The 18,133-nt window shown below is 47.1% G+C and overlaps 2 protein-coding genes across 2 annotated transcripts; one reads left to right on the top strand and one right to left on the bottom strand.

The window, feature by feature from the left end:
- Nucleotides 1–11,764: 11,764 nt before the first annotated feature.
- On the top strand, nucleotides 11,765–12,775 carry LOC127310767 (uncharacterized). The gene is made up of 3 exons (XM_051341408.2): nucleotides 11,765–12,187; nucleotides 12,294–12,474; nucleotides 12,583–12,775. Exons 1-3 carry the CDS (start codon nucleotides 11,909–11,911, stop codon nucleotides 12,600–12,602), a joined length of 480 nt encoding a protein of 159 aa, XP_051197368.1. The 5' UTR covers nucleotides 11,765–11,908; the 3' UTR covers nucleotides 12,603–12,775.
- A 2,934-nt stretch (nucleotides 12,776–15,709) lies between these two features.
- LOC139832287 (uncharacterized) lies at nucleotides 15,710–16,679 on the bottom strand. Its single transcript, XM_071822012.1, has 2 exons — nucleotides 16,337–16,679; nucleotides 15,710–16,233 (listed from the first exon to the last, which is right to left on the bottom strand). Exons 1-2 carry the CDS (start codon nucleotides 16,677–16,679, stop codon nucleotides 15,710–15,712), a joined length of 867 nt encoding a protein of 288 aa, XP_071678113.1.
- Nucleotides 16,680–18,133: the final 1,454 nt, after the last annotated feature.

Here is an 18,133-nt window from a genome sequence, read left to right as displayed (position 1 = left end):
ACGCATAAACTTCCAGTTAAGCCCTACCCATAATCAGGTATTGTGGGGGTACTTGAGAATTGGAAAGGTATCGCATTCAAACCCACATCATGTTTTATCAAAAATCACCATCTTCTCTTGGTCATATTCACCTTCAAAACTCATTCAATGGAATGCATCTTCATTCCAAGGTTTAAAAATCCTTTCAAAATCACAAAGTTCCCATCTAGAGTAGTTAAGGTTAGTTCATTAGCACTAGCTCTAATTCATGAGAGGTGCTACCTTGCTTTGCTTGGAAAGGCTAACTCCCTACTCTAAAAACCACTTGTATTTTGACCAAAGTTAACTATAAAAGGAAAATCATTTGGAAAACAAGTAAAAACTTGGGATGGGTTCACATAAGAAAAGGTAAGACATGGTGCCTTGCCCCAAGGGGCTTTGCACTTGGCAAGAATAAAAGCTTGCATAGTAATTTAGCTTGCCTTGGTAGTTCTCAAACTGTTCCTCTTCCTCCTCCTGGTAGCAACCTTCTTCTTCGGCGTACTCTCCGGTGCTACCGTCTAAATTTGAATACGAGTATAATTACTCACTAATTCAATGGCTATTCCACACATCCCAAATAAACACACAAACTACTCTATGCACACACATAAATAAACTAGGGTGCATGGGTTGTGGGATTTAAATAGGATTTGTATTCTATATGTAAATGATAGTTTCCATAGGGTTCTTGAGAAATAATTTCCTCTCATTGAAATCTTCTTAAGATTTAATTTCTCCAACAATCATGGATGAACTCATCTTGACCTAGATCAAATGTTCATCATCATCATCATTTGGGAGAATGATTTAAATGAGGTGGATCACCTCATACCATTTAAATAACTCTACCTTTGATTTAAAACTCAAGTAATTCATATAAGAGAGTTTGGAACCAGGGGTCCAAACATCCCATGAATTCATGTGAGACAAGTTTAAATGAAGTGTAAGACTTCACACAATTTAAATCTAATAGTTTTGGATAATATCAACTAGTTAAACTAGTCAACATATCCATTCATTAAACCATGGCATGATCATGCAAAGTGACCACACCATTTTATTGCATAAACAATTAGTGTAAGTCAAAAGTGAGCTATTAGAGTTGGAATTAACTTAATATCTATTTTGGTTGATTTTTAAGAATTATTTGAATAGGGAAAAGTCCCTGGCTTGTTATTTTTGTCACATTAATTCTACAAAGAATTTGACCCTGAGGCCAGTGGCATTGGATAGAGAATTTCAGTGGCTTTCCAACAATATCAAATTCACTAAATTTGGTTTAGCCAATTGGAAACTATTTAATTTCAAAGTTTGGGCAGTATTGAAAATGTTTGGAAAATGTTTAAAACGAATTTGAATTAAACAGGCCGGCGGGAAAAGCTAACGGGCTGAAATGGTTTAAACAGGCCCAAGGCCAGCCCACCACGCGTCTGTGCCCGCGTGGGCTGCCTGACAGGGGGTCCCGCATGTCAGCGGCGTTTAAACGCCGAAGCGGTACGGGGCGACGTGGAGCGTAGGATTAGAGAGTAGATCGACGGCTCAGAGCCATCGTCTCGCCGGCGAGAGAGAGGTTCGCCGGCGGCTCGGGTAGGGGGTGGGAGAGCTAACCAGGGCTCCCGCGGTGGCTGGCAGTGTGCGTGATGTCGATGTGGACGACGGCGAAGCTCCTGGCACCGGCGGCGTCTCCTGGATCGGCTCCAATCGACGGCGGCGAGGTGCGGTACTGGCGGGCTCCGGGCTTCAAATTGGAGCAACTCCGGCAAGAATCGAGCGAGTGGTTGGGTGGAGGAGAAGCAGTGGAGGGTGGTGAACGTGGTGGTGTGCTCAGCCGTCCGAGGGAACGCGGTATTTATAGATGGCCAAGGGTGCGGCTTGGCCGTGAAGAAGTCGACCATGGCGCGGCGTCTACGGTGAGCGGTCGAGCTAGGCGAGGGTGCTACGGTGTTCTCCTCGTCCAGGCGAATCTGTAGGTGGTGATGGCACGGTCGGGCGGCGTCTGTGGGCGAAGCATTGCTTCCGTGTCTGCCGTGCTGGTCGCGGGATCGCGTTGTCGTCTCCGGCGACGGCGGCCACGGGTCGGGGTCGAGAGCATGTCTGGTGGTTGCGTGGCGACGCGGCGATGCTCAACGGCTGGTCAGCGAGTCCAGGGCGTGCTTGTGGTGACGGCGCGGCGCGTGGCCAGTGTGTGCCCGCGGCGTGCACACGCGCGACGTGCGCGGCGTCCAGGGCGCCATGGACGCGAGCTGGTCTCGGCGTTGTCGAGCTCCTCCTCGACCAGGGCTGTGCTAGGCGAGGCTAGGCAGTGTGGTGGCGTGCTGTGGCGAGGGGGCCAAGGTTGGCAAGCAATGGAGAGAGGGGAGGCTCGGCATGGTGATGCCATGGCCGGCATGGCCATGCCATGCAATCTAGCTCCTCCTCATTAGCTCCACTATGCTTCCCTTAGGGTTAGAGGGGGCAGGGGAACAATGTAGTGTAGCTTTGGTTTGAAAAATGTGAGGTAGATCACTATTTGCAATAGTGTGTGAATAGGGTTCAAAATTGGAAAATACAAAAATATCAAAAATGGAAATAATGCAAAAGGTGAATGTTTGTGAAATGTGAGTGTTGAGATAAGTTGTATTTGACCAGAGATGAGTTGAGGTGGTGGTGGAAAAATTGGATTTCAAAAATGGCCCAAAATGGCTAAGTGAAGATTGTTGAACTCATTATAAAGTTGCCACTTTGGGTGAGCATAGCTAGTGATCAAAGATGAATTTGGCAGGGTGGTCTTCATCAAAGTTGTTCACCTTGATGTTGACTTTGAAATGGTGCAAGGAGTTAGCAAAGAATGGTTTGGGAAAATTGAATTGCAGGGGCTCAAAGTGGTGATCAGACTGAAATTGGCAGATTTGGTCATCATCACATGTGAGTGGGAAAAGTGTTGGAAATTCATTTGAATGGTGAACCCTTGATTCCAAAAGTTGTAATAAGTGTTTCACAACATTATTCAACTACTGGTGAAGACCAAATAGGTCTAGGGTTAAAATTTTGAAAAATGCCATAGGGCATATGTGAGGGTTTTTAGGGTTTTTCAAATATGGGAATTTCTTCCACTTTGATTTATTTGGTTGGTGATCTTCACATGATCACTCTAGGGTTTTAGAGCATAACAAATACAAGTAATAACAATCATCATGGCATATCACTCAAATGCACAAGTCCTATGCATGGTACTATATGCAAAAGAAAAGTTTTTGTTGGTTTGAAAATTTTGTATTTCTGGAATTCTCTAACTTTCTTTTTCATTGAAATTCGGGGTGTTACAATTGGCCAGCGCACGCGTGCCCAGACCACGCCCAGAACGTGCCAGGCACGCGGTGAGCGCGCACGGATGACGTTCTGGACGCCTCCAGTACGCCCTTCGCCTGGCCGCCTCCGTCCTCCTCTCACCTTTATCCTTGGCACACATGATCACCACCCCTCCTTCTCCCTCCTAGACACGCCCATTGGCCGATGCTCGCCCGGACACCGTCGCCATCATCAAAACCTTCCGCCACGGTACTGCAAGGACGCCACCATCGCTAGCACGCCACAGACCATCAATTGACGTGCCATCACGCGCGCTAGCTCCGCCTAGCCGTCGCCTACACGATGCGCCCCCTAGTTTGCCCCTTCGAGCACCGGAGACGCCACGCCGTCGACGACCTCCCACGGGCACCTGCAGCACCTCGACCCCCTATAAAAGGAAGCATTCCCTGGACGAATTCCTCACCCCATCCGCTTCCCCTCTTCCTTCTGAGCCTCCTCGATCCCTTGCTCATCCACATTGCGCAGTAGAAAGCTCCAATCGTGTCCACGATCGCCGGAGCCAGTAGCAGACGCCGTCGTAGATTTAGGCAACCCCCGGAGCTGTCGCGACCGCCATTCAACTCCTCGTCGTCGACAACCCCGTCTAGCGTCCGCGCCGCCCCTCGCCGGAGCTTCCTCACGCCGCCGACCCCCTACCGCCGCCGCTCCAGCAAGCTCTTCTCCCCGACGAAGACGACGCCTCCACACCGCACGATCTATTTCTAATCCAACGGCGCCCGTTGCCAGTGAAAGATCGAGATGTCGCCTAGAGGGGGGGGTGAATAGGCAATTAAAAACTATTGCGGATTTGTCTTGTAAGAATGCGGAATTAAACTAACGTTTAGTTTACAAGCACAAACCCTAAATATGCTAAGCTCAACTAAGTGTAACAATGGCAACTAGAGCTAAGCAAGATAGGCACAAGATATATGTAGCACAAGTGATAGCAAGATATATGTACTTCAAGCACGATGGCTATCACAAGGAAAGAGAGCTCGGGTATAGAAATAACCGAGGCACGCGGAGACGAGGATGTATTCCCGTGTTCCCTTCCTTTGCAAGAAGGTACGTCACGTTTGGAGGAGTGGAGGTCCCACGAAGGATTCCCCGCGCCATGAAGGCTCACCCTATTCTCCGAACCACACCCACGAAGGATAATGGCCCTTTCCTTATGGTTAGCTTTTCCTCCGCTCCGGAGATGGCAAGCTCCACAACCACTTCACAAGCTCCACGAAGGAGAAGCCCGGGCCTCTTCACAATCTTCTTGAAGAGATCACCGGAGCATCAATCACCAAGCCAACTAGGAGGTCTCCCTCCAAGAGTAACAAGCTCACGGTCTCTCACTCGAACTAATCGTGGTGGAGAGCTCAACACTATGCAATGATGCAAAGCAAGAACACTAGAGGTGTTCAAATCCTTCACTGTCAAATCCCACCCAAACAACAAATGCTAGGATGAGATTGGAGAGGAAGAACAATGGGGAAAGTCAACAAAAGACTCCAAGATCTAGATCCCAAGAGTTCCCCTCACTTAGAGAAGAAATGGATTGGTGGAAGTGTAGATCTAGATCTCCTCTCTTAGATCCCTCAAGAAATAGCAAGAACTATGGGAGGAATCAAGAGAGAGCAAGTTCTTCAAATGCAACAATGGAGGAGAGAGAATGGGAAGAACTACCCAGCCCAAGGTGGAAGAAGGGCTATTTATAGCCCAAGAGCAAATATAACCGTTGGGGAAAAGTTGGGCTGAGTCAACCGTCGAGGAAGCCGGTCAACCGGGCCTGGGGCCGGGCCGTCCGGTCCAGGGCCCGGTCAGACCGGGCCGAGCGCCGGACTCCCCGGTCTGTAGGCCGGCTGACCGGTCGGCAACCGGATCTGCTGGCTCTTCGTTTGGAGCCCGGTTGCCGCCCGGTTGACCGGGCCGAACGCCGGACTCCCCGGTCTGTAGGCCGGCTGACCGGTCGGCAACCGGAACCGGCCGGCGCATGGGCCGGTCCGACCGGGTCCCTGACCGGGTGAGCAGGAAAACATGTTTATACAAAAACTGTGATAACTAATGCTCCCGAACTCCGATTGACATGAAACCAATTTTGTTGGAAAGATAACGACGAATAGAACCCCAACAAAAAATGGAGACTCCTCACAGAACATTTTAGATGATTTTAGAGAGGGAGTCTCCCACCGTCAAGAAACGGTGAAGACGTCCAAACTCGAAAACGCAATAGAAGATGCATGCGGATTCCGTTTTCGATGAACTTGGGCTTGTTGTAAAGCTAGCAACAAGCTCAAGAACCTCTCACAGAGAAACACCAAGAAGCAATAGGGATATGCAAAGTATGCAAAGGATTGAGCTCTCTAAGACGATGCGATCAAGTTACCCAACCGAAAGCCCCTCTTGATAGTGCGGCTATCTATCCTATAATCCGGTCTCCCAACAACCACCTTGAGACCGGTAAAAGGAAAACCTAGCAAGGCCATACCTTTGCCTTGCGCATCCCGCTTGATCTTGATGATAGCTCTTCAAGCTCCACTCAAGCCGGAATGCCTCACTTGATCATCGTCGCTTCGTGAAGACTCACAAATGCTCCCCCATACACCATGATGGGAAAGCTCTATTGATGCACATCTTCACATGTCCATCATCACCAAATGGACGGCAAGCTTAAAGTATGTGATCCACTCAAGATGCTCAACTTGAACTTGCCCAACTCAACCTTGTATCTTCTCATACTCACTTAAGATAGAGCATGGCTAATATTGAGTTCCACATAAGAACTCCATCTTCATTTCTTCTTCTTGATCATATCACATATACATCTTCATACCGATGATCTTGATGCCAATACACAAGGTATATCTTTATCTTCATGGCATCCATACTTGAATCCAACACATGGAGAGCAAGTAGTACCTATGGAATATTCCTTCATATAAACTCAATGAAAACATTAGTCCATAGGGGTTGTCATTAATTACCAAAACCACACATAGGGGCAATATACCCTTACAGCCAGGTACCGTTTCGGTTTTAAATAGTCACTTACACATGGACACCACCTGTCAGCTGGCCCGCGGCTGTGAAATGTTACTGGGCTGGCCCCTTCGCTGTTTAAACGTTTCGGCCCATTAGTTTTCCCGCCTAGCCCATTACTCCTTTTTCAAATAAATTCGATTCAGATTAATTTCAATACTGGTCCTTGGCTATATATTGAATAGTTCAAAATATACAAACTCAAATTTAGCAAATCAAAATGTTCTAGAAAGCTTATGATTTGATCTAAATAACCTCACTGGTCTCAACCCCATATGTTGTGCAGTTTTTGAATAGCAAAATTTACAAGTCAGATACTTTTAAGTATTCAAATAAATCTAGAAAATCAACCATTTTGAATTTTGGAGTGAATCCAATTGCAATAATTCACATTTAACATACTCTAATTTACTATGTAAAAATATAATATAGTTCTGTACATGATCATGGGCTAGAAGCAAAATATTGGCTATGTAGTCAATACTAGCCCATTTAAACTATTTCAAATTTTAGGAATTTAAATCTATGAGGTGTAGCACCTCATTTAAATCATTTTCTCAAGTGATATGAAGTAATGTGTTGACCTTTAATTGCTTAGGCTCATACTTGCTCACTTGTAGAATTTAAATCAAGGTAATATTTAATTTTGCAAAGGTTATTTAAATCACATGAGATGATGAATCTCATTTAAATCACTTTTCTCAAATAATAAGTGTGAAGTGTTGACCTTGGTCAACATGGGATCATCCCTGGTTATTTGAGAAGATTAAATCTTAAGAAGATTCAATGAGAGGAAATTATTTCTCCAAACCAAAGAGAAACCCTAATTTCAACTTCCAATGAGAGGAAATTATTTTCCTAATGTTAAATAAAGAAACCCTAGCATAATTTGGGAATAAATGTTAAATAGTGATACTAGATCATTTGTGTGAGCCAATAAGGTTAATTAAGATTACTTAAGTGTTGTTTGGTGATTGTATCCTCGTATTCGTTTATAGACGCTAGTACCGGAGACTATCAAGAGGAAGAGGATTTCTACCAAGAGGAAGAGCCAGAAAACTTTGATCACCTCACAAACCAAGGCAAGCTATTACCAATGCAAGCTAGACTAATGCAAACTATTTTGGTTGCAAGTTTATATTCTTGCCAAGTGCAAAGCTCCACAAGAGCAAGGCACCATTACATTTTTACTTTATGAACCTATCCCAAGTTTTTTACTTTACAAGCTTTACTTGATTTTTGTTTATCAAAGTTACTTTTGATTTATGATTCACTTGGTTGAGTTATAGAGTAGTACAAGGATATCACACTTAGCCTAGCAAGCTCCAAGATACTTAGCACCCCTCATAACTAGTTGCTAGTGCTCAATATTAAAAGTGACTATTATAGTTGGGAACTTGTGAATTGAAATGACTTTGAAAACCTTGCAATGATGAGTCATTCTATTAAAAGATTTTGAAGGTGAATATGACTGGTGAATGACTTGGTGAATTTTACTAAAACACTGATGGTTGGGTTCGGATGCGATACCATTCCAATTTTACAAGTACCCCCACAATACCTGAATCTGGGTAAGGCTTAGCTGGAAACTTATGTATTTTAGTATGGGTTCCCTCTGAACAAGCGTCATCGGGGTTATGCCGGAGGCTACCTCTACAACAAAAGGAATGATGTGAAATGACGTGAAATGAGGTGAATGTCCGGCCCAAGCCCTGTGCAGTTCCCAGGCTGACCGCGTGTTTTCACTGGGAGGCCAAGTTCATGGGGAGAGGTGCCTATACTAGAGTATGTAAATGAAAGGTTAGGATTGGTAGTTCACGTACTGCGTACGATAAATCAGGACCAGTTACCCCTGACGAACTATTGCAATTGTTGTGGCACAAGTGTACAACCTCTGCAGAGTTAAACCTATTCGAATAGCCGCGTCCGCGGTTATGGACAGTTGGAAAGGCCATACTGTTCCGTCATCAGAACTTTTTTTCTAAAAATCTGAATGGTAACTTGTGATTTGAATTGAAGGTGACTTTGACTTTGAATTACAACTGAGTTGTGGGAATGACACTAATGTTCCCACTTGAGTTAGTCAAATGAAGAGGCTTTTGATTATTAAAGTGCTTATGAAATAAAACTGGCTTTATGCAAATGAAACTAGAGCTTAGAACCCCCTTACTATAGTTGATAGTATTTACCTTAGTATTAGTTTGCGAGTACTTTAAAGTACTCATGGTTGTGTCCCTGGCTATTCAAATGGCCAGACTATGAAGACGAGTACCAGAACCCGGAAGAAGGATAGCAGGACGTCTACGACAACTAGGATCACTCCTGACGTCAACAGTTGCCTGTGAAATAGATGGACTACTACTACGCTATTTCGCTTCCGCTATGTGTTATGTAATGGATCAATAGAACTTCTATTATTGTAATAAGACTGGATCATGTGATCCTTTATTTGTAAGACAATTATGTATTGTAATGAATGATGTGTTGTGATATCAATCTATTATGTCTCGCAAAAACAATATTCCTGGGATTGCGAGGAATGGCATAATAGGCATCTGGACTTAAAAATCCGGGTGTTGACATTCTGCTTCGCCACTGGTGCAACAATATCAGGAGCAGGAACCATAGGCTGCACAGGGACCAGAGGAGTATCAGAAATCACCATCGGAGCTGACACCAACTGTCCAAGGGGCGGTTGCTGTCCTCCCGGAGGCGCCGGCTGCCCCTGAGTCACAGCAGTCTTCTTCCTTCTTCACCTGACCAGGCTGCGGCAGTGGCTGCTGGAGTACTGGCTGCATGGGAGGCTGAAGCATACTCTGCTGGTTAGGTACAGGATACTAAAACGGACTTTCAAAGTGCTGGTACTGCTGAGGCGGTGTGAACTGCACCGGCGGCTGAGGCACCGGCGGTCGAAAAGGCGGGCGATATCCCGCGGAAGGTCCCATGTACGGAGCAGGCTGTCTCGGTGCAGGGGCGGGTTGCGGCATGGGCACACCCGCCGGCCACCCCTGGAAGCCAGGGGGTCCCATGTAGGGACTCGGAGAGGCGGCTGACGACGCCCCCGTGGGAGCCGCCCCAGTTGCCGAAGTCACGGGCGCAGGCGCGGGCGCAGCCACTACCGCTGGCGCCCCGGGAGGCGCCGGAGGCCTCGCAGCCCCTCCACAGCCGAGGGGGAACCGGCGACCACCTCGGCGAACGACCGCCGCTGCACAGAGCACGCGGGCGACGATGTCCAGGCGGCGCACTGCGACGAAGTGCACGAGGTCGGCGACGACGAGTCGGCGGCTGCGAGGCACGATGAGGAACGGAGCAACGGTGACGATGACGAAACGAGTGCTGCGGAAGACGACGGCGCCGCAGTGAGCGAAGGCGACGATGACGAAGGGGCGGCTGCGGCGTGCGGCTGGGTGCGTCTGGCGGCGGCGCGATGTGAGGAACAAGGGGCGTCGATCATGGTACGTGATTGCATGTGCCCCTCGTTGCCTCTACGCTGCACCTCCCTGACAGCCCACCGAAACCCGGCCCACTCAGCACGCGGCCCAGCAAGGAAGGATGCGGGCGCCATCGAAGGCGATTTGAACCGCGGCTGAAATCGCGGCATGATCGACGCCCCAACCTCCGGTGGCCGCGCAGCCGCCTCCGAGCTCGTCACCGCCACCCCACACCGCCGCGATGACATCACACGGCAGAGCGGAGGTGCGCTCCCGATCGAAGGAACCGACAGCTCCTTCCCCGCAGGCCGCCGCGGCGAGGCCGCAGAGAGGAAATCTCCGAAGACGGGCGCCGGCGTCACACGACGGCGAGGTAGCGGTCCTCGCCAAGGTTTGATCCGCGGCATGCGGGAGATCCTCAAACCCACAAGCGAAGAAGACGCCGCCCTTACCGTCACCCCTTTGGTCTTCAGCCGCGTCGAAGGCGACAAGGACCTAGCCCTTTCCGTCGACCTGCAAAACGAAGAACTTACCTCCGGCGTCGTCGCTCGCGACCAAACCCTGGACGCTCTGATCGGGTAGCCGATCTTGGACCAGAAATCCGCCTCCACCTCCTCTTGGGTCATCGCCGGCGACCGCCCGATCTGCCGAACCTCAGGCTCAAGACCTAGGGCAGACCAAGCCGCCTCCTCCGCCGTCGTCCGAGCGTCCTCAACGGGGTCATCGTCCTCCTCCTGTAGGCAGGAGAACCGAGATCCCGCCGCCGGAGACGGAGAGTTCGCCGACGGCGACGCTTCCGCCATGAGCCCTCACCCCCCAACAGGTCCGAGCTTTGCGAGACCGAAGACCACAGGCATGTCTTTCTGAATTCTGATCCAATGTCTACCCTTTTGTCTTTCAACAAAATCAAGGTGACTTGCACATGAGTGTACCGTGAACCTGTACCTTTTTTCTGATATTCAGCACAAATGTGTGTTTTGTTCTTTCCGTGTATATCTACTGGGATGGTGTTTCAAGTTTCATTTCAGGTGAAAGAAAAAGATCAAACCAAATGCCACCAATTTGATCAGTTAGACCTATGTTCCAGTGGCATTTGTTGTGTCTTATTTTAGCTGATGCTTAATTGACCTCTGTATTAGCCACTGATTAAAATAAAAATTTCATTTGGGTATCTAATTTCCATCTTGATGTGGTAGGAGCTGGGGTTCTACCGTGTCTACGGCGTAGATTGTAGGGAAAGGAGGAGAGCGGGCGCGGCCGAGGAGGAGGGCGCCGGTGGCAGGGCGCCGTGGCGGCGGGCAAGGCAGCGCGGCGGCTAGGGTTAGGAGAGAGACCGACTCCTTTGGGAGTCGGCAATAATGATATGATTATTGCTTTATTGATCACGTCTGATTACAACTAGTTAATCTCCATAGTAGCATAAATGTTTGATTTAAAAAGAAAGATTAGCACAACGTCACAAAGGCTCGGATGAAATCCAAACATTCAAGAATTGGAAACATCAACAAGATTCAATTATTTTTCAATGGCATCTTTCATATGCATTGGCACCCGTTTGCATCCATCGTCGATCAGCCGGCCACTAGCGTGTGACAGATTCATTCATCAGACCATCAATAACACAACAGCCGTATCCATGCATGGCAATTGGTTTCCTTCATCAAAGCAAGCAGACAGGAGCAGATCTGGAAAAGTACATTCATATCCTGGACGAACCGGCCGTATGTATAGCCTTTAGACGTGTTCGGTTCCTGGTCACTAGGATGGGTATTCTTCGTAGTTCGTAGCTACTAGATACGTACACCAACTTAAGATTCGTAGCTGCTGAGTGGGGAGTGCTGACTAGGCCAACCAGAACATGCATGGCTGCATTTCTTCTGCAGGCACCATGTAAGCAGCTATATATGCATGTGGCGGCCGGTGGAATCATCAGTGTAAACTATTGCAGACAAGCCGCCGATTGATTCCTGCACCTATGCTAGTTAGCAGTACAATCTGAACCTTGTTAATTCTGCACTCCACGGCCCTTAATCGATACAGCAGTATAAACTTTGTTTGCATTGCTCGGTTGGTTTTGACTAGTTTTGACCCGGCAAATCGGCATGGGGCACAGCGGTGGTGTGGAGCAGTCTCCGTGCAGGGTTCTGCCTATCATCGACGAAGGATCGGAATCGGAGATGGAGTGGGACGACACAGGATCGTCCGAGGGCGCAGGGATAGAGACGACAGCGAAGGAAGCGCGGTCCATCGTCGACCGGAGGAAGGCAGTTGTGGCGAGGATGAGGGAGCTTCTTCGGCGAGCCGTGGCACAGTCTTCATCGTCGGCGCCTCCATCCAAGCTGCGCACGCCGACCGTGTTGGCCACCGCCAAGAAATGGAAGGTAATCAAAGTCGGCCGGTGTTTGAAATTAATCTAGAATTGCCTATTAAGTATTAACTGAATGTTATGTTCATTATGTTCATCCTCTGATAATGAATGGATTGTAGAGGGCGGTGAGCTTCAAGAGCAGAGACCATTGGCGGCGGCAGGCGGTGGACTGCGGGAGCACGACGTCGTCGGTGTCCAGCAGCAGGAACAGCTTCGAAAGCCGGGACGCCACCGTCTTCCCGTGTCCGGCACAGTCCCGCCAGCAGCACCATGCTAAGTGGGTCACCACGGATTCTGACTGTAAGCTCAGCATCTTGCAAATTCTGGTTCGTGCGTGTTTAATGGAGCTGGAGGCTTGCCTTGATCTATGCTGATTTTGTTTTTGTTTCGTTGACGAATAATTCACAGTCGTCGTGCTGGAACTGTAAGCCTAGACGGTGGGGGGCTGGGGAGACGCGACGACCTCGACGAACTCAACTAGGTCGACTGTAGTGGGCGCTTATAGATGTCAAATGGTCTCTGCGTCCAAACAATCGGGACGATTTATGGCCTGGCAAATATGTGTGAGTTTCTGTAAAGGGAAATTTTATATTTTTCTGTATACGAGTCAGGCGCCAGATATTCATTGTTTTAAGAGAAGAAAAACATCATGTCTGCATTTGAGAATAAATAAAAACTTGTACCCTATCAATTGAATTTAAAATTGGCATTCGCCACGCCAGCAGGCTTTCTTCTAGTTGCATTTCTTTGCTTAACTCTCTAGCAGGGAAATTTATAATTAATGTCGATTTCCCAGCCAAACATTCCAATTCTTATTAATATGCTACGGCCTCCACTGATACTTGAGTTGAGTACAGACACTCCACGTAATAATGAACTGAAGTTTATAGAAACTAACTCGAGCAAATTAAACATCAGAAATAAACAGTGTGTATCACTCTGCATTGCAAACCGACTGATCACTAGTTTTTTTTTTTTTTGGATAAAGGGAATATATTGATATCACGACATACCAAATACATCTAGTCTCTACAACAACGCAATAACCTAATGGCAGTACGGATGCACATAACCAAAAGGAGAAAAAAAAACTAAGAAACAAAAGTTTCAGCCCTAGCAACAACAATACATCCACTACCGAGAAAACACGTGAACTTCAGACTCCCTAAAAGAGACGCCTCGAAGAAGGAAACAGTACACAAGCGTTGTCATCGCCCGATCAAAGATCTTAGATTTTCACTATGAAGATAGTTCCCGTTCTCAAAACAATGCCTTCAACAAAGTCATTGCCAGTCACAACCAATTAAAGCCTCACCTTGGATTTTCACCTTCAAAGCTAAGACTCTAAACTTCACATGTGCTACCGCCCCAATATTCATACTGTTGATGCGAAATCCGGAACATCAAGCAAGTCCCCCAACAACGCAGAGACTTAAACCTCCATCAGCCATCATGATATTTTCCGCCTCTCACTTCACCATGGAACAAAATATCGCATGTTGGCAAGAAAGAACAGAGCTTCACGCCGCACCCTTCAAAACCAAACGGTTGTAATAAAATCATGGGTGCTGACATAGGCATACCTAAGGGGTAAAATTTTCTCAGTTTAATGGTGAATGAACACATAGTGTCCTGCCTTACGGCTGTGTGGATATATGCATGTGATCCAAAGCCTCTTCCTTGACAATACTTTCCACAAACATTGCAGGTATACACAATCAGATTTGATAATGATGGAGCAGAATTTTCCCCAAAAAGAGATAATGATGGAGCAGAACTTATAATATTTCAAAATCCCGTAAATCAAGAATGGCTTGTTCGGGAAAAAATAGCAAAAAAGAAATTATCTACATGTATATACAATTAACAGAGCATGGGAGTGATTTAACATAGTTAACTGGCACAAAGTAACATCCCGTGCAAGGGATTTTATCATAATAACAGATTCTGTAGGGTGATTTAATGATCTGTCAAGAGGTTTTATGTTGTCACAGCATATTTGCCAAACAAAAAGTATTTATATAGCCCATAGGTAAAAATGGAAGGAAATAGAACAAACTAGTACCTGTGGAGTCAGCCGTACGATACTTTTTTATATATAAAAATGAAAGCATAACAAGTTTCCAGAGGTTTTGTATCCTGGATTATAGAGTGGGCTGAATAAATTTTTGAAATTACATAGCACGGTCACCGGTTATAAATCTGGCAGATGGGGGTCGCGACGATCCTCTGGGCCATCTGGAAAAGTCGCAACAACCTTGTCTTCAACGGAAGGGCGACCACCCCTAGCTCCACGCTCCGGAAGGCGTGCGACGACCTTGTCCTTTGGAGGTGGAGGCTTCCGGTTTCTGAGTGTGCACACCTCGATTTGTTGCGCTCTTATGTTTTGACTAGGGCCATGTAGCCCCTGCATTCTCTCTCCCAACCCCCTGTTTTTTCCCTTCTGTACATATGGAATGGCTGCTTGGCCACTCGAGTAATATAACAAACGGTGGGGTTTTTTCCCCCGTCAACCTCGAAAAAAAAATCTGTTATAAATCTGTCGCCGGAATTCTTTGAGCACTAAACCCCTTTGAGTTCTATAATATAAAAATATGTTTAAATGCTAAGTCCAGCTCTACGTATTCTTATGCTCGTCAGTACCCAATCTACATGTGCTTATGTTGGATAAAGTCGCATGATATTCAGCAAGTACAAAACCACTCTAAGTACATCTTGCAGGTCGCAGGTAATTCTCGCACCATAAACAGAACATCCAGGTATAGATTATACTCTAAACCACAGGTAAATGAACCAACTCTAAAATGCTAGTACGAAGAATTTATACCTGTCAATTCACAGTGTCTAGGTAAAAGAAATCTCAGAGCAGCTCGGCCTCCTCTCCAGAGTCAACTTTGGATCTGGGTCCTCATCCTCCACCTCTCCACAGTGGGACAGCTTCCAGTGAAACTGTTAAGTTCCGCATTTTTCCGTCTTCTATGTTTTTTCATCACTTAATTTCATTTCAAGAAACCAAGGCAAGCATTGAAGGTTGCTCAGAATACCATTCATAGAGTTTCGACTTTTGGCAACTACCTACAGATACACTGATCTCTTCTAAGTTTGTAGTTTGGTACAAAACACAGCAAATAACATTGCACATATCCATGAATTCCTTTCTTAAGATGATAAACATAAGTATACCAAAGGTATAGAATATAACTCAGTGGATATTATAGGGATATAAGTCAAATCTTCTTAAGAGGTTTATAGCTTATAAGCAACAAATAACTAAAGAAATCTATCCATAGGAGTTCAAAGATTAGCAAATTTGTCCCGCCATTGGATGTTCCATCACCAGCTTGTGCATTGATATCCCAAGAAACAAAAGAATTTCCAGGTAGATAAATAATTGGATGCATCCAGAGCTCTTGATCACTGCTTGGTCTTGTCAAGATCTAGAACCTGGCACCTCGTACCAATCAGTAAAATGTATAACTGATGCATCCACTAGACTGCCACGTCATGCAACAAGCAGCATAATAGTTACAGGTTTTCATGGCAAGTCCTTAAATCTAGCAGGCACTTTCCCGCTGCAAGCGGCAGCATAGTCTTCGGCGAGGTGTGGCGCTGCTTCCCAGTGAGGGCATATGAACTTCTCCACGAATACCTTCTCAAGCATCGTGACAATCGTATTGTGGTTCCACTCTGGATCGAGCAATCCATTCCCCTTTAGAAACTTCACAACATAGTGCCTGGCTCTGACCTGGGCTTCCTCGCAGTAAAGCATAAAACTAAAATTAGAAGCAATGTATGCCAGTTCCACCCCCACCTCAGAGATGAGGAAATGGGCTCGGCGCTGCAGCAAATCCTTTGGCATCGATAGCAACATTGAAGCCCTACATATAGCAATGGCCACCTCAGCATCCGACCACCTAAACGTATTCTTCAGGTACTCCACTTTGGCGGTGAGGTTCTCCTTGGTGCGGAATCCGACAGCCCGAAGCGCTTCTCCGAACATCCTAGAGCCACGGGGCACACCTAGACCTTCAGCGATTGCCACCATCGTCAGGACACGCTCTGGGTTGGAGGTCAGCATCCATTGCACATGAATGCACAGGTTGCCAATCTCAGCATTGCGTAGCCCACACTCACGCAGGAACTCGGTATTGGGCTTGACAACCTTCGAGGTCGGACGAGAGAAGATAGGTGTTGAACCTGAGAGCCCTGAAGAGGTTCTCGGAGGAGCCGAAGAGGGTCAGGTAGTGCTGCAACTTGGAGACGAAGGTTCTACCGCGAAATTGCTTGGGGGAGATCGAGAGGAGGTGCGCTATGTCAGGATGCGACATGCCGAGGCCGGTGATCGCCGCGCCTTTGGAGGACAGGGTTTTGTCAACTTTGGCGCGGAGGAACTCGGGGTCTCTGGCGATCAGGGCAGCGACGTTGCCGCTGGAGAGGCCGAGGTCGGCTAGGAAGGCGCGGACAGCATCGGGCTTGGAGGAGGAGTTGAGGTGGGAGAGCTTCATGTAGGCCCTGAACCTGAAGGCCTTTCTCGTGGTCAGGACGCACTGACGCAGGTGTTGACGAGGTAGTCCATGACGTCGAAGCTAGGGTCTGGGGAGATGAGGGGCGCGGCGGTGGCGAAGAGGTGGCGATGTAGAGAGGGATTGTTGGGGAAGCCGGTGGTGGAAGAGGAGAGTGCCTGGGTGAGGATGGAGCTGCGTAGGCGGAGCATGGCTGGCGGCGTGGCGGCGGCGCTGGCAACGGCAAGATTTCCGATGGGTCGCGTGGGCGTCGGGGTCGAGCGAATTTGTTAGAGTCCAGCGTGTGGCGGGCCTAAAGCTGCAGCTCGCGTTGTGCAGGCCCACGATCATATCTCTTCTTTTCCAACCACATGGTTTCGAATCCTCTTGGGCTTTTCGAAGCGAATTGTGGATGGGCTTCAGCTGTACACATCGATATAGGAGGCACGCGCTCTCTGAGTGTGGCCGCCAAGCTAAATATAGCTTTTTATTTTCAAATATTTAAAATTTGTATTAAAAGTTTCAAAATAAATCCGAAACAAGATTCTAGAGCCAATCAATGATGAATGCTGCAATGGGGGTAAAATATCAGTACAAACTGATTTCTATTCTACGCCTACACCAAATTGACAAAATCTGAGAAATTTCATAATATTCAAATGTGGACTATTCGCTATAAAAATTGTCAAAATTTGTCATTTTTTGTCACCTAGAATACGAAGAAATTTGCATTGAGATTTTACACCATTCTAGCATGTTTTGCTATCTCTAGAATTTGGTTCAAGATATTATAAAACTTTGAAACACGGATTTTGAGTGTTTGCATATAAAGAGCTATGTGTAGATCGGCCTCCCTTTGAAGTTTTCCAACGCTCTCTCTCGGTCACTTCATTATGGGTTGCAGAGGCGCTCAGCTCCACTGCACAACGGTAGCGAGAGAGGAGGAGCTGCGCCGCCGGCTACATCAGCCCGACAGGTTGTAATGAAAACACCTCACTGTCCCTGGAAGAGACCTGTGATTCGAGGTGACCGCATCCTGCTCGATTATCCCCTAGTTTTGTTTATTTCTTTTCTTCTACCATCTTGACGGGAATCCTACGCTACCAAACGCGTTCTAGATGATCCTTCGAAGATTTCTTTAGGATAAGAACACTATTCAATTTATCTTCATTTTGCGCAGCAGGGTGTGATCTGTCTAAGGGGAAATGATTGTTGCGTGTGTTGACAGTGGTGTGTCTAATAGGAGGGGGGATAGATTCGACTATGTATGCTTGGTCTGCGTTTGATGTTTTGCAGCATGCACCGACCAAAGAAGCCACTCTGTTTGATTGTACTTCATGTGCTTTGTGACCACATACATTTAAGATTTATGTGCACTAATTATTGCATTTGCTTGTTGCTGTTTTAGGCAGGGCTGAACCCATTCCAAGCATTCTCATGTGTGGAATCCAAGAGGT

Source organism: Lolium perenne, chromosome 6 (genome assembly GCF_019359855.2).
Source record: "Lolium perenne isolate Kyuss_39 chromosome 6, Kyuss_2.0, whole genome shotgun sequence".
Taxonomy (NCBI): domain Eukaryota; kingdom Viridiplantae; phylum Streptophyta; class Magnoliopsida; order Poales; family Poaceae; genus Lolium; species Lolium perenne.
This window is presented reverse-complemented; position numbering and strand designations above follow the sequence as displayed.